The sequence below is a fragment of the Varanus komodoensis genome, unplaced genomic scaffold, assembly GCF_004798865.1.
Source record: "Varanus komodoensis strain SLA01 unplaced genomic scaffold, ASM479886v1 scaffold17, whole genome shotgun sequence".
In the NCBI taxonomy this organism is placed as follows: Eukaryota; Metazoa; Chordata; class Lepidosauria; order Squamata; family Varanidae; genus Varanus; species Varanus komodoensis.
The window spans coordinates 3,466,009-3,483,016 of NW_025335505.1; the positions used below are offsets into that span (position 1 = coordinate 3,466,009).

Sequence of the window (17,008 nt, forward strand, 5' to 3'; positions counted from 1 at the left end):
TATATGGGAGTCCCGGGTGGGCAGTTTCTGAAAAAGAAACACATTTCAAGGACAATGTGGGAGTGCATGTGGAGTGTGCATGCATGGCCCTTTACAGAGTGTGGGCTGGGTCATTTAAAAGCGGCACTTGCCAGTGCTGAACATATGTTTAACAGAAGCTCCTTGTACCTAGGATTGCTCGAGAGATCATAAACCTGCTCAAACAGAGCGCATCCTTTTATTTCATAAAATGGATGACACTGAATTTTGATAGCTTTGGCTTTTGGAAAGGGGTTGAATAAAATGCTGTATATATTTCATGTGACATTCTACAAGAAAGAACAAAGGACATTAATGAGCAAATTCAAAAACAAAACAAAGACGAAGAAGGAGAAGAAAAAACCCATTGTGCGGAGTGGCAGGAGAATGTTCCTGAACATCAAATATTGTCATGTGGAGAAGGTGTCTGTAAAGTTACTTCCTCTCAAATAAACAAAAAATGCATTTTCTACTGTAGGTTAGGAAGCGTCTTTATCACTTTCACCTCCACCATACATCTCGGCAAGCTTATTAAACCGAGGACCCCATTCCTTGAGGTAATCATAGTTTTGGTCCCCCTCAGTAGTGCCAGACTCTAAAGAACTCAGAGATTCGGCTATAGAATCATTTCCTTCATAGGCGTAGGTTGCCAGAGAGTCATATGGTGGTGCAGAGGGGTCATTATCGTGCTCTTTTAACCTTTGGTTAATGAAGTCTCGGACATCTGTATTATCTGGAGCACGAGGAGTCCTCCGTGGTACAAATAATGTTTCTGGTATAATATCTCGGCGGAGCTTTTTATCTTCAATAGCTGCAGGGTTCCTCAGCGTGCCGATATCAAAGGCCTGTGTGTCTTCCTCTCCACCACCTTCATCATTATAACTCACAATGTTGTCTCTGATGTCCTCTTTAGACAAGATCAGAGGCTCTTTCTTTCGCTGCCTCTTTAGAGCAGCAAATAATACCACTATAACTTGGAAAAAAGAAAGAACAGAATTAGCTAAGAGTCACACTTTGCAAACTTGGTTATTGTACACACATAACCTACACCATTTTGCAAGCTCCTTAGCAAATCACAGCAGTATATTAACATTAACAATAAGTAAATGCACTTTTTGCTTTTGCACCTCAATACATGATTTCAGTTAGGTTCTTTTTTGTGATGCTCTTGGATGAACATGGCTTCCTATCCAGCTGATTTAACCAAATATTCTATATGACTACTGAACCATATATATAAATGTATAAACATTGCAATAAATCTACTATGACAACTCCTGCAAGGGGACAAGTCATAACTCTGGCCATAACAGGGTGCCTCAAACAAGCCCCAGCAGCGGCTTTTAAAAACTCTCCATGCAGCACTGAGGTGCCAGGGGAAATCCCATATTCCCATTGAATCGACTGAAATCAGAGCAACTAGGGAGTCCAGAGGTTCCCCAACACCGTCCTAGAAATCACAGTGATAGCATGGCTGCAATGGCCAATGTTTGCTGCTCATCTCCAGCATGGAAAGTACTTGGTATCAGAATGTGCAAGTTTTGCTCAGCTGCATTACGAGCTGTTGATCCCACCCCCACCATGACGTATCCATTTGTAAAGCCATCAAAGGAAGTGACCATCCCCACTTCTTTGCATGGCAGACTTTATGACATAATGATGCATTATATAAAAGTAGTTCCTTTTGTTTGCTTTGATGCTACCAAAAGTATGTTCTGACCAAATGCTGAAAACAACTCACCTAAGCACTGTTTTTTAAACAACTCACCTAAGCACTGTGATGATGAACTAATGCTTCCTTTGCTTGTTTTGCTTCTGAAAGTATGTGTTAATGATTTCAAACTCTGGCAGCTATTTCTTGCCATCTGTACTCCCATACAATTTCTGTTAAATCTACTTATTGAATAAGGAACTATGCTCCATTGGAGGAACGAAGTGACAAATTGAAATTCTGCAGTAACAATACTTTTAAATGTTCCTACTACCCCTATTCGGGGAGTCCTGTTTTCACTTGTTTTCACATTTCCATTGTAGACTGCATTAGAAGGGTACGTATATATGCTAAAACATTCCAGATTTTTATTTGGGATGGTGCATTTCTTTTTAAAGTATTTCAGTGAAAAGAAGAGGGGAAGTAGAAGGAACAGAACATCCCATTCACTCTTTGTGACTTCAGTACATGAACACCTCCATACGCACATTTAATTATACAGTTTTGCAAGACTGTAATTTTCTCTGGTGTAGCAGGTTTTCAGTTCTTTTTTCAGATGTTATTTTACCTAAATGGTTCCTCTCGTAAAAATGAGGTGGTGTAGGAATCATGTGAAGACTTGATGCCCATGAAACATTAGTGCAAATCATTCATGGGAATTTGAGGGAGGCACACTTGATAGTAATGTGATGGAGGGGTATGCATGTGATGGTCTTTTTCAGGGGAGGGTAGAACCAGGAAAGTTGCAGTCTATCAAGGGCCTTCTGTAAAACTGAATTAAGGCCAGTAATGTTCTGGCAAGTTCCAGGAAGAATTGAAAGACATATATACAGTTTCCATGATGATATAAATACCTGACACTCCTGTGGTATTTTTTCACTAGTTCCCCCTGTTACAACTTGTAACCAAATTGTACTGAAGCAAGTTCATTGGCAGCATCTGTATAGGTTAGTTACCAAAATAATATTGCACTATAACTCGATGTCAATGACACATGGCGTCCTGACTCGATCACCTGGATGACATTTGGATTGCAATAGGAAGCAACAGCATCAAAAGGAGCTATGTTTGTAAAAATGAATCAATAAATGAGTACAGAAAGCAACCTGGCAGAATCTAATTGTGTCCAGTGTAGTATCTACTGGGTCATTCCATTTAGCAAGTAGGGGTTCCCCTGCAGCTTACCTAGCAGAATGATGATGCAGAGCAGAATGGCAATGAGTGCCCCTGTGCTGAGTCCTGCTGGAAGGAGTAAGGCTTCAGCGTTGCAGGACTGCATGTTCCCCCGGCTGTCACAAGCACACACCCTGATCGTCAGTGTCCCTGTGCTACTTTGGATGGGGTAGTCGTTGTCTGATATTACCACCGGTAGAAGATAGGTACTTATTTCATGTCGACTAAAGCCATTCCTTCTCGTCAGAATCCGAGCGGTGTTGTCTAGACCAGTCATAAACAATACAAACATTATAAACCAAACTATATATATGCAGTATAAATATAGCATAGAACTTAACTAGAAATTCTACTAAATTACATCTGCAGCTTAATACCTGACAACCACTTTAGGGAGGTTCTGCAACCCCCACCCACAAGTGCACTTTGGGGGTAGGTTGGGAGTAGGTAGATCTCCAGATGGTTTGATCTCCACTTCCAGATGCCCTCACCAGCATGGCCAATGATCAAGAATGCTAGAAACTGATTTCTAAAACATTTGGAAAAGTACTCTTTTCCCAACCTTGACTGAAATGAAGAAGAAAATCCATGGATGAAGTCAGTTTTGGCATTCCTCATTTAAGTAAGCACGGAAGCCCACCAAACATGCAAACCCACCAAACCCTGTCCTGTCTTTCGCCATCTGATTCTGAACAAATCATTTTGTTTCATCAAGGAGCAATTGCATGTCCTATCAATTGCTGGCTGCCAATGTTGTAGTATGTGTAGTACTATGCGGCCACAGTACCTTAAAACTAAGTGCAGGGAAAAGAGCTTAGTTAAACCAGCATAGTGTACCCCTTTCTGGGCCAAATTAAACTGATGACAAAGATCCATGATTAGGTCTCCCATTTCTTTGCACTTGCCAAATAGCAGCCCCAGAATGGTGTTGGTCTAGTTGATTATAAAGCCAGGAGGACTATTTATTATGCCAGTGCTGGGCAACTTATGGTCCTCCAGATATTGGACAGCAACTCCTCAACTATTCATGTTGCTGGTTAGGACTGATAGGATGCACCGTCTAATATCTGACATACCATAAGTTTCCCACCCTGATCTATGCTGACTAAATGCGCCCTTCTTATCTCTGATAATCATAAGCTGAGGAAAAACAGCTAAGGAGACCTTCTGCATTGACCTCTGACTTGTGCATTTCCTAGAGATATCTAGCTTTCCTCTGTTGGCAACAGAATGCTTTAGTAGATGGACCAGTCTAGCCAGGCAGATCTTACCTTCCTATGATTCACATAGGTTACTGGTTACTACAAAGGGTCTTGCAGACTGAGAAACAAACAGGAACCTTGACTTTCTCAATGACATCTCAAAATGTTAGAAGGCTTAGTTTCATTATGATCCCTGCTGAGTGATTCCATCAACTGGAAAAGCTTCAAACATTCCCTTTCAGTCCACACATCTCAGGCTTTGCAACCCAGTGTTCAAACACTTGTTTCTTTTCATGATTTCTGTGCTGGCTTTCAGATTCCAGCTGCCCAGCTACTTAACACAATGAAAATAAACAGTAATGTACATATAGAAATCAACATCACACATCCTGAGCTGTCCATGCATCATACCTTCATTGTCCTGGACTGTGAAGTTTGGGTTAACAGCAGCTAAGCTGAAGAAAAATTTTTGTCCTCCAAGGGGATCATCTTTATCAACTGCACTTATGGTTTGTATTAGCTACAGAGAGGGACAAAGAAAAACCAGCTGACATTTGTGGCATGATTATCTCATTGCTCCGAGAGATGTGAGTGATCTCAAGGGCAATTGCAAAATTTATTCCTGTGTTCATAGTGACACACATCGTCTCCAGTGAACAACAAGGAGATGCCAAATGGACACAATATCATTTATGGTGAGGTGTTTCGTCTTCCGTATTTCACCAAGATGCTATAGTCAGCCATGGTCAGGCCCAGGCATCAAAACTTCCTCCAGAAGTTTTCCGTTCGGCCCGTCGCTAGAGACAACCCACCTCCATATGCATACTGTTCAGTACCTCAGGTGCTTGCTTGCAAACTGAGGCAGAGGCAAGGAGCTTTCTAGCATACATGCATGCCCCTCTTCCACACTCTGAAGAGCAAGAGGAATTTGAGCCACTCTCAGCTCACTCACATGTTGTACCTCAGTTCCTCCTGTGCACAAGATAAGACAGTGGGGATTTGTAGGGAGCGGCTGAGGCGATGAAAGGGCTCTGGTTGCCCAAGCCTCTGCTGCTTTCATACCAGCCTCATGCAGACATAATGCTAGACCAGCCTTCTCCAGTATGGTGCCATCCAGTTGCTTCGGAATCCAACTATCATCAGGATGACCAATATGCCATCTAGTGTGGTTCTAAGGCACCAAATGTGGTGAGAGAAGTGATGTAAAGACATAAAAAGCTGAGCTTTGCTCTGGCTGCTGTTCCTCCACAGCTTATTCTCTCTCCCACCTACTAGAGACTTACTAGAGAGTACACCTACTAGAGAGGTCATACGAGCATAAATTTCATAGGAGGTTCATTTTGCATTCAGAGGATCCAGAGAATCCACTATACATTAGTGGATTAAAGATTTAAAGATTAAAGATTAAAAAGAGGAAACATTCACCTTTCTCCTCTATATATACTTTAAAATTGTATATGTTATGGACACTTAAGCAAAATTTCTGTATCCAGTATTCCAATACTTTGTGGACATTTGTACAGGAAGTGCCACACTAAAATCCGTTTTTGTCATTAAATTAAACGCTTTCCCAAAATGGCCTAGTAGAGCAATCCTATGCATATCTACTTAGAAGTAAGTCCCATGAAGTCCACTGGAACTCACTCCCTGGTAAGTGGATATAGGATTGCAGCCTATCTTGATGTACAGAGGGAAATGAGAGGGGATGCAGAACTATTCTACCAGACCTGCTGCAAGAGTCTGTTCCCTCCCCTCCCCTCCCTTTCCCATACATTTTTTTTTCTCCTGTGCCACATCTTTTTTAGTTTGTAAACCTTCAGGCAAAGGCTGATCTCTTAAATGTAAGCTGCTTAGGGATCCTTTTTGGCTGAGTAATGGCACAAAAAATAATAATTAGGAATAAAGAATGTGCTCCTTTGTTTTGGAAATTTCCTGTACTCAGTGGGTTTCCCTGTATGTGCATCAAGGACCACTTGCACTTATAACTTTAATTTCAGGCAAATTCTGTTTCTGTGTTAATAATAAATGACTGTGGCACTAATTTCAAAGATTTATTTACTTTTGCTTTTTAAAAAAATGTGATTCAATGACAGAAATACCATTATTTAAAAAATAACTACAACAGATACTCTTAAATGCAATTTAATCATGAATCTACTGGAAGGCAGGCCTTTCAGCATTGCTGTGCATCTTGCCTCCTGCTCCTGCTTACCCTGATGCTTGAAACAGCCTTAACATGTTTGTCGAGCAGAGTTTACAACTTCAAAACTAAATACGGGGCAACCAAAATGTGTTTCCAGTGCAAACTGGAAAAAAATCAGGTTGGAAACCAGAAGGAAAGAGGAAAGGATCAGCTCCCAACATTGCTACTATATCACATTGCTCCATCTTGACAGCTTTTGGTGATAGCAGTGCTTCTTCTCCTAACTCTGCCTCATGTTCTTTTGGCAAGTTGGGGATAGAGGGACCAGAAAGGTGTTTGCTCATAGCCATGGACAGGAAACCCATGCCAGGTTTTTCAGGTCTCAATGTCCCCTCTTCTGTGAGTCTCACCGTCCTTTCTACCAGCTGGTGTTGCTTCTCGTCCTCTTCCACATGAGTGGTAGCACTTCAACTCGTGGCAGGTAGAGAACAGGTGAGCACATTGGCAGTGGAACCTGTTGCTCCACCTCCTCACCACAACTGTTACTTGGGTCAGAACCAGGGACAGGTGAACAAACAGCTTGCAATCTTTAAGAGGGAGAGCATCTCCAGGAGGCTTTTGGCAGCATGCCCTCGCTGGGTGATGCTAAGCTCTGTGTACCTTTACCATGACCCCTGCAGAAAACTCAGGGCAGTAGCAGGAGATCCATCAACTTCCCTTCTCTCCCTGAGGAATTTGAGGTTACAATTCTGTTGAAAGACCTTTAGCTCAGCCTTAGATAACAGCACCCTCTATACAGTGATACAGCTCCAAATTGTATTTATTTTTAATGTATTCATTGTATTTGGAGCTCACCTTTCTCTTCTGCAAGGAACCCCAAGCAGCTTACAGAATCCTTCCCCTTTTCTCGATTTCATCCTCACAATAATTCTGTCCCTCAGTGAGATTGGTGGTTGAAGGGAGACCAGAACATGGATGCCCCCCGACCCCGTCCCAGTCCAGCACTCCAAACACAAGGCCACATTGGCTGTAAAGCTTTCATTGGGCTACCCTCTGCCCCCACACTGACACAGGACATGCAAATGCAACCCCACATTATTCTGCCTGCTGATTCTTTAAAAAAAGGGCTGCAGAAAATTATGATGGAATTTCATGGGTCATCTCCTATTTTTGCTAATAAAGGGCTGGTGTTTTACCTTCTCTCCATTTGTTTACTCAGAATTAACCTGCTAAACTGAATTTTCTCCCTTTGGAGGTGAAATATTTACTTGGGGAAATGGGCTATTCTGAATAGGAAACAAGAGTGAAAGGGTTAATCTGCCCCATGTTTCCAACCTGCTTCTCCCAACCTGAAGCTTGCCCTGTACAGAAGCTTCTGTTCTCAGAGACACAACAATAGTTCCATCAAGCCCTAATAGTTGGTAGGGCTTTGTGACTCTTGGTGGCATAATACTGTCACAGTGATCAAAGTACAGTTCATAGCATCTCTTAAAGAGGTAAAGCAAAACAAATGTTTGCCCTTCTGATACTGAGAACTTCTGTGCTTTTGTGTGATTTGCTTATAGAAATCCTTTTGAGATAAAACTGACATTTGCATAAAAATAGAACACTGACTGTGACATTTTGGGACCCCAACTGTGTCAAACTCAGAGTACAATCTCTTCTGCAGAAAAAGGTTTTTTAAAAAGAAAATTAAATTTGATTACAAATTACCATTTGTAACATCATGTCTTTCTTTCCATAAAGGCAGCACTGAATGCAATGAAGAGATTGTCTTTTAAGAGGTATTGGATGAAACAAACACAGATAAATGTTGTGGGAAGGGAGGGGGAAAGACTGAAGTCTTAATTTCAAAGTTCCCTTTGTAGATCTACAGAAAGCCATTTTGTAATTAACATGTTGATGTAGCTGGGAAGCACAGAAGCTGCGCAAGTCTTCTGATTTGCTGGCAGCCATTTCCACCCTTCTGATGTTGCATTTCCCAAGCCGCTCTCACAAGTCATCTTTCCCTCTTAAGAGACATACAGTTGTAAACAAATGACTTTGGTGTCTGTTCCATAATAAAAACAAACAAACAGCATTTGCATAAATGACTTACTTGGCCAGCTCTTGCATTTTCACACACAAATGTATCATAGAACACTGCAAACTGTGGCGCATTGTCGTTCACATCCAAGATTCGGACATAAACGGAAACACGAGTCATCTCTTTGGGGTTGTCTGTCAAAATAGTTGAAATCAGCTGTCTCATGTAAAAACGGGTTTCCTTTTTTCTATACCACTGGAGCTAACAAGGCCCAGCTATCACATATGCTGTTCCTTTCTTGTAAAGCAAACCAGCTTCATCAAATAAATTTCTGCCAAATACGGAAAAGTTTGGTTTCTGCAACCAATCCATAGAAATTGTGAGGGGTATATCTAGGTGGACCAAGACCATATCAGCAATGCTTTTTCAGAGGAAGTTTAGGCCTTAGTGGTCAATTCAGCCCTCATCTTTAGTCCCACTTCTGACGGTGCAACACATAGTGCTCTATCAAATGCTCTAGTAACACTGCAGATCTTAGCCACAACCTAACCACCATTTTCTCTCTACTTCACAGGCACAGTGCTGGCATGGGAAGCAGAGACAATGCGAACTTCTCTGGTATGGCTCTGATCTTCACTGCTGTGATGAAACACACACTGCTCTTGCTTCTTGATCTTAAACCAAAGTCCTTCACTGTAAGGCTCAAGGGCCACTGGTGGGGGCCAGTCACCTCAAGTGCAACTATTCTCTTCCAACGAATTTTCAGTAGCTGATCACACCCAGTCCTGTGAAAATCCTCATACTTGTGATAGGGCTGATTTGCACTCCTTTATGTATTAATATTTATCAAGAAGTGTAACATACCAGAAATAAATACCAACCCATATTAAATAAAATAGAGATTGTCATAGTATCTTACTATTGAATTTGCCATTTTTGACTAAGGAAGTGATTGACTAGTTGATAATCTTCTCCAATTTATAAGATCTTGATTAAGTTAATGGTTAAATTAGGAAACCCAGACTTAAAACCTATACTTAAAAGTATTCTGAGATAAGTGGAAGGCTCTTTCATTTTCAATGAACAATTGAAGACAGATTGCTTGCTGTCATTAAGTCAGTAATTATTTCCACGTCTTCCTTTGCTACAGTAGTTTAGGCCTAAGTGGTGAACAGTAGTTTACACAGGTAACACTTAACTGTGATCATTTGGGATCTTAAATTCCATAATTTCCTCCTTGTTGTGGATTTATTGGGTCCAGAATGGCTTTCTCTTTAGGTATTTTGGGTATGATATACTGAGAACTCTCATCATTAGCCCTGTCAAAGTGCCTCTGAGCTGTTCAAGAGCACAACCATGAGAATTCCCCTTTTCATTTGTACCTCTGCAGAAGAACTTCCACAATGATTGCACTTTGCAAAAATAGCCATTTTATGTGTATTGTAGTTATACTCACTAGTGACATAGATTTGTCTTACCACTTCTATACTCCCACTTCACAATGATTGGATTTATAGGCACATAATTCTGTTGAACCTTTTTGCAGTGGTAGGAATGGAGATAAATGAAGCTCTATAATTGCATGAAGTTAGGCAATAACTAATGGAAGAAGTGATTTCTATTTACTAATTGCCTCCTTTTTATGAAAGAGTTGAATCAGAATTCTGCAGAAACGGTCAGGATTGGTTTTTTAATTGTATAACACGAGAAGAGGCATGCTGGATCAGAACAAGGGTTCAATTAATCCAGCATTCTGTTGGCATGGTGGCCAACCCATTGCCCATGGGATCTTATGAGCAGAACATGAATCCAATAGCACGCAGAAGGCCAAGTTCCACAGAAACTTCTATATTGCCTAAGACTCTGGGGGAGGCATAAAGCCATCAGGACTAGTAACCACTGATAATACTCTCCATGCATTTGTCCAATTCCCTTTTAAGCTGTGCAAATTGGAAGCCATCTTGAGGAAATGGCTATCATAGTTTAATTGCACTGTGTGAAGAACTACTTCCTTTTATCTGTCCTATATCTCCTGTCAAGTAGCTTTATGGAACACCATTGGTTTCTAATATTTTGAGAAAGGGAGAAAAACAAGTCCAACAAAGCAATGTCCGTGGGATCACCTCCACCCACATGTTTATTGGAACTCTCAAAGGACTCTAAAAGATTAGTGAGACAGGACTACCATTGAGGAAGCCATGTTGTTTCTTTCTCAGCAGGACTTGCCCTTTTATATGTTACTATATGCTTATGAATTGTACCCAGAACAAATATTCAGCTAACATTTCTGTAAATTTCTGTTTTACATTGGCCATTGTCCAGTTCTCTGGTACAGACACTGGTCTTAGGGACATGTTGCACATCTTTGTGAAAAAGTTCAGCATTTTTTTAACAAGCTCTAGGATGGATACCATCAGGGCTTCATTATGTAGAAACTTTCAGTTTGTCAATAAGACAGAGAATTTCATATTTTGTCATTACTGTCCTCCTCAGTTCCTCAGACTCACTTCTTGAAAACATCAGTTTATGCTACAGACATTTGTCTTCTATTTTCTGCAGTGAAGACAGATGAAAATACTTCATTCAGATTTTCTTTATTCTCCCTTAGTACTCCTTAATTACCTTCTAATATAATTGTCCAACTTCCTCTAAGCTGGTTTCTTGCTTCTGATGTATTTATAGAATCATTTAATGCTGGACTTGATGTTATTAGAAATATGGTCCTTGAAATCCTTTGTGTGTGCATCTACCTCGTGCAAACTTTTGCTCCCTTTTGTTCCCCTTGTTTGGGCAAGACTTCCATTTTCTGATGGAAGATTTCTTCTCCCTACAAGTTTTCTTGACACATCTTGTTAACCTAGCTATTGACCACCAGGACTTGGTTCTACTTTTCATAACGTATGCATTCTAGTTTGGGTTCTAATATTGAGGTTTTGAGTAATCTACAAGGGATTTTAAGTCTAATAACTTCATCTTTTAAAATCTTTTTTTACCAATTCCCTCATTTAGAGAAGTTGCTCTTTTAAAGTCAAATGTGACTGTGTGGGACTTCTCTGGGAAACTTTCAGTTAAATGTGAATTAAATCTGATAGCACTGTAGTCATTTTTCCCCTCTTGTTCAAAAACATTCATGTGCCATACTAAATTTTGGGCATCCCCACCTAAGATTAAATTCAGATTGTCTCTCCTCTGATTGGTTCCATGACAGCATTTGTTTGAGATAGTGAGAAACATAACCTCTTGAGAACAACTGGCCTTTGTCCAGTCAGTCTGGGGTAATTGAAGCTACTTATTATTAAAATACCTGCTCATTTTGAGGCCTCCCTGGTTGCATTTTTCATATCAGATCACCCAGAGTATTCTGTTTTGGAGGATGATAGCATGTTCTTAGGACTAGACTGGTTTTGGGGCTAGGTATTGTCACACATAGCACTTGCTCAGAGGAGTCTGTGCCTGTCCTGTTTTTGAGTCTGCTGGACTCTATATCTATCTCAATATAAGCAAAGATGCAGGAATAAACAGGACTTCATGCATGTGCCCCTGTTAGATGACTGGCAGCTGCAGCAATTAACTGTTTGATCAGAAGAAAACAGTGAGTTGGAGACTACTAACATAGAGCTCTAGCCAGTTCCCATTTACTGAGTCCATCCTTGGTCCATCTAGTTCAGTCTGGACCTAATCGATGCTATTTCTGATTGTCTATGGTAGCCTCCTCTAACATGGTTCCTTCCAATTGGCTTGGCACACAACTTCCATCAGTTCCAGTCAATATGCCTGATATTCAGGGAGGGTGAACATTATAGGTCAAAACACCTGGAGGGACCTAGAATCAGTAAGGCTGGTTTGCATGTATCCATCCCAACAAGTAGAATGGACTGGGAATTGTATGGAGAGCATATAATATGGACAGCAATTCTTCATCCAATATCATCCAGTGTTCAGAAGCTTGCTTTCCTTGCTGGATGAGAATAACTCAGATCAAAAGAATTTTCTACTGCTAAAATATCCCCCAACACACACACACACAGACCCAAAGGAAAAACACAAAGAGAAATAAAATTTGACTTACTGATCTCAGCTGCTATCACACTAAGATTATGCCACTGAGATATTTCCCGGTCTAGCATTTTGGAAGTATAAATAGATCCATTTCCAGAATGTATGTTGAAGATTCTGTCAAGGTCAGTGTGACGGTCCAAAGAAAACCTAAAGGTGACCAAATAGAGAAGAAATTGCATATTGGCATATATGCTAATTCACATATGTTATTTTCATCTTCTTTGCATCCTGGTTCTGCATAAAGATATATGTTACATTTATAGAGTGACAGAATGGAGTTGGAATCACTCTCACCTCATTTTATTCAAATCTACCTTTCCTAAACTCTTCAGAAATCAGTGAGAGGAAACCAGTCATGAACGTCCTTCTTCTCCAGTACTTCCTGAAGCCATTTTGCATAAGAGATCACAGAGTCAAGGAAGCTGTAGCAACACTTCCAAACCGCCCATCAAATATGGAGCATTTCTACTATGAAGAATGAAGCAGCCACATGTGCGGAGATGCAAAGGTTGAGGAAAGATTTTTGGTGACCAGCTTATCGGGTCTGTGAGTCTTTTGCTGAAACAGCATTCAGTACATTAGTAAGTTCATATGTAGGACTTGGCAATGCTGCGCTCCATGGAGGAATGGAGGGGTGAAGAACCTCCACTTCAATGTTATCCTGCCAAAATTAGCCTGAGGTTCATCTCTTTCCATTCCATGGTGTCAAGGGTGATGTGATATCACAAATGCTGCAAGTTTTCCCATGCACTGCTTCGTAGATGGCCAGTTGCAAAGGAAGAGCTGCTCATGGAAGGATGACTTGCCCAAAGCAGTCCAATATATTGGGAAACAGAGGACTAAACAAAGGAATGTGAGAGCTTCATGTTTGATCTGATACAAGATGTGTAACTGGAGTTGCACTGTATGCATGCTTTTATCACTGAGCTTTTTTCCCCCAAGATAACTTCTAACAACACACACCCTGGAGAAAATAGCTGCATGCAAAAAGCCTCTTTTGTGCTTTCTATCTGAGCACTGAAGTGTGTTTAGGCAAAAAGTAATTACACTATTTGCTGATAGAGAAAAGCCATGTGCAAGTTTGTGTGTGAAAGGCTTGTGTGTTATAAATATACATACTCATTATTGCAGAGAATTGATATTTAATTCCTGCTTTTTATATTAACAGGTTTGTTGCATCAAGTGTCTTTCTGCACTCAGGCACAAGATAGCTCAAGCAGAACCGTAATAAGCAACTACTGTGCTTTAATAGGCAAAAAGCAACTTTTGATTCCTTCTGAGCTCAATCCAGAAAAATATAGTCATTTACCTTAATTTGCCCTATTATCTCCATAGGTTCAAACTATTTAATTAGAAGGAGTAATGTCACCCTGCTGCTCCTACTTCAAACCCCAGATAATATTATTCTAAACTGAACAAACTGCAGGGACAGTTCTTTCTCCCACTATAGTCAATAGTTTTCACTTACCCTTCACCTACAATTTATTTCACATAGAGCAGGAGAACTGACACAAAAGCCAGATGCTAAGCTGGCTCCATTTGAAAAATGCAGTGACAAAAGCACCCCTGTGTTGATACATTTTCAAATATATATTAGAAAATTTGGCATCTTTCAAATGCATCTTGAAAAACCACCTGTTCCCCAGGCTTTCCCTGCTCCTAATTAAGTTAACCACGCTGTTCCATTTTACTGCTGTTGTACTGCTCTGTGTTATATTACTATCATCATCATCATTATTATACTGTTTTTAAAACTGAGTTTTAAATTATATTTAAATTAAAAATAGTATGTTAATATTTATTTAGAAATTGCTTAGGGATTTTATCATACATAGTGGCACAGAAATTGTACAATAAAATAAATAATATATTTTATTCAATAAAGGAACACCTATAACTCTAGTATACACACCAGATGGATGTAATGCTTCTAAACAATACTGTTTTTCCTCCCTCCCTCCTTAATCTGGGGTATATCCAAGAGAAAGAAGCCCTAGCAACCTTGCTGGAATAGCACCTCTCTCCTTGAAGTATCTTTGTTCCTATCCATGTGGCCTCAAATTATCTAATACAGGCACTCTGTATTCAGCATTTAACTTTTCATGCACATGCACCTTGGAAAAGGTTTATGGATCTTATTATTTTATTTCATGGTAAATTCAAAACAGACATGGGTTAGGTATTCTGGTTTCATAGTATTCTTGTTTTATTTAACGGCTAGAACCTCTACTATCCAGAGAAGTTGTGATACTATGAGACATGTTGATAGCATTTATTAAAATAGGAATAAAATGGATTTGAGTGATTTTCTTGTTTTCCTATTCTTCCTAAGGGAACTATAATAGCTCCATGAAAACATTTAAAAGTGAAGAAAGTCATCTTCTGAATCAGAGGTGGATAAAATTCAGACAGGGCTCTGTATATTTCTAGGGAATTTGCAGAGGATCAACAAGTGTCTTCAACTTCCAGTTGTTCAATCATCTCTTCTTCACAGCTCTAAATCAGACTGTAAGATTAGATTCTACTGCAATAGTTTAGATTTGCGTTCATGCATGTCATCCCAGTGTTTGTCTCTTGGGGTGTAGCAGTGAATTGACCCTACACACTGAGGCACTGCTTTGCATCTGGCTCTAGTTGAGAGATTGTTGGGTTCTTTCAGGGTCAAAAAAGTAGGTGCACAAAGTCTGCTATTCTCTGTTATGGATGAAACCTGTCCAGTTCTTTTTCCAGGATTTTTTGGTCAAACTTTTGTACTATCATCTATTCTTGCATTTATTAACTGTTGTTCAAACATTCTTTGTCATTCTATGGAATCCTTAGACAATTTGGGCAGATGTTAACAGGACAACTATCATTAATGAGATCGCCATATAAAGTGAACAACAGAAGAGACAAGATAAGAGTTTATGCCATTATAGACTCCTAAGGCTTGGCAGATCCAATTAACCTTCATTTTCAGCTCATAGTTGGCTTATGCTATTGTCAAATGAGAATATAATAAATCAACCATGCTAAAATAATATCATTAATTCTTAGCTGCATAACTATCACATGGACAGTGGAGGAGGAGAAACTAACAAACATGCTTGTAAATACAAACAGAAGCCATAGAACTGAACCAAAGATCCATTCACTTTTACCTTAATATTTGATTATTCCTTAAACTTTCACAGAACATTTATATCTGTACTGTCAAATGCTATTTAATATTTGATTTCAGTAATGAAAACAATATATTCCAGTATTTGATAAGTGCATGTCATGGTATTTTAGCTTTAGAGCAGATTTGTAGATGTCATGCCATAATTTTTATTATTAGACTGCCCTTGCTAGTTGGCATGCCATAAAATTCATTTTTGGCTGCATTTGATGACAGCTTTTGACATGTCATATCTGATGTCTGCTGAAACCAAGAATGTGCCAAATAGCCAAAGTTCTAATGCAGAGTTAATGATGTACATCTGATTTCAAAGTTTGTATTCAGAGTTGAAGAACTGGCAATGTTATTGTATTTGTGAATATCTTTTTCAACTCTACCAGCTCTTCCCTTGTGCATCAATTAAAATGGACCACTGTGGGCCAAAACTGGGAGGCAAAGTACATGTCACACTAATTGTATAGCATGTAACTGATGAGTTGTTCTTTTCTTTACATTTGCATAGTGTACATGTTTCTTACTCATATTACAACTCTAACTTTCCTTTTGGGGATAATTAACCCTTTCCTCCTCTGTCTGTCTGTTTTCCCTGACAACCCCCACCATCGGGCAGCATTTAAAAAATGGCATTAATACGGGTTGTTTTCTTTTTAAACCCCTATCCCTTGGAAGAATTTTAAGGAGGAAATGGTAGTAAAGGAGTTTAATCTTTCCTTCCCAGGGCACAATACTACCAATATAAAGTCGGATCATGCACATTCAAATTACATCAAGAGAGAAAGAAGCTTCAGCTACAAGCTAGATGATCAGTGTAATACATTTGTATCTAAATGTTTACATCTGTCAGTGCTAACCTATGCACGTGGATGAAATCAGTGTCCTTTTTATTACTAAAATGAAAGGTACCAAGTCACAGTCTTGCCTTACAATACTGTACTCTGACCTGATTGCCTCAAGTGAGCCTCAGGCAGTCTATAATTGGTAGAAAATTCCAGTGGGGCAGGTGACTCCTATGTCAGAGCTGAGACCCAGGTTCAGAATCATGGTAGCACTTTTACTGTGCAGTCTGAAACCCAGAACTGGTACACTGCCCCACATTTAGAGGTGCCATCAGCCTCCATTGACACAATCTCAGTCAGTATATGAACAAAACAATCCCGTTCTCTTTTACTGTTTGATATGTTCCAGAATGGAAGCTGGTTAGCCTTACCTCAAATTCAAGTTTTAATATGATTCCCTTCCATCTCAGTACTTTAAATATACTGTTTTCTCTGTTTCACCAGCCAGAGCAAAAGTCTCAACTGAAGAAATTAGACAGAGAGATCAATCCCTTGATGTTCTTGGCCAAAGTTTTTGGTTCTGGCCTTTACCTGATAGGTCCTGCAGCAGAATCTGGATCATGGGCCATCACAGTACCTATAATTGTTCCCACCTCGATATCTTCATGAATCTCAAAAAGGTATGAGGATCTGCTGAATATGGGAGGTTCATCCACATCCTCTACAGATATTTTCACAGT

At 39.8% G+C, this 17,008-nt stretch overlaps 1 protein-coding gene across 1 annotated transcript in view; it reads right to left on the reverse strand.

Annotated features, from left to right (window-relative positions):
• Positions 1 to 344: 344 nt before the first annotated feature.
• LOC123021510 (cadherin-10-like) overlaps positions 345 to 17,008 on the reverse strand; it is a 90,174-nt gene continuing 73,510 nt past the window's right edge. Inside the window, exons 5-10 of the mRNA XM_044426268.1 lie at positions 16,860 to 17,007; positions 12,343 to 12,479; positions 8,346 to 8,467; positions 4,516 to 4,624; positions 2,915 to 3,166; positions 345 to 991 (exon numbers count right to left, since the gene is read on the reverse strand). Coding sequence (XP_044282203.1) covers positions 498 to 991; positions 2,915 to 3,166; positions 4,516 to 4,624; positions 8,346 to 8,467; positions 12,343 to 12,479; positions 16,860 to 17,007 — 1,262 coding nt within the window. The 3' untranslated portion in view covers positions 345 to 497. The remainder of the gene's footprint in view (positions 992 to 2,914; positions 3,167 to 4,515; positions 4,625 to 8,345; positions 8,468 to 12,342; positions 12,480 to 16,859; position 17,008) is intronic.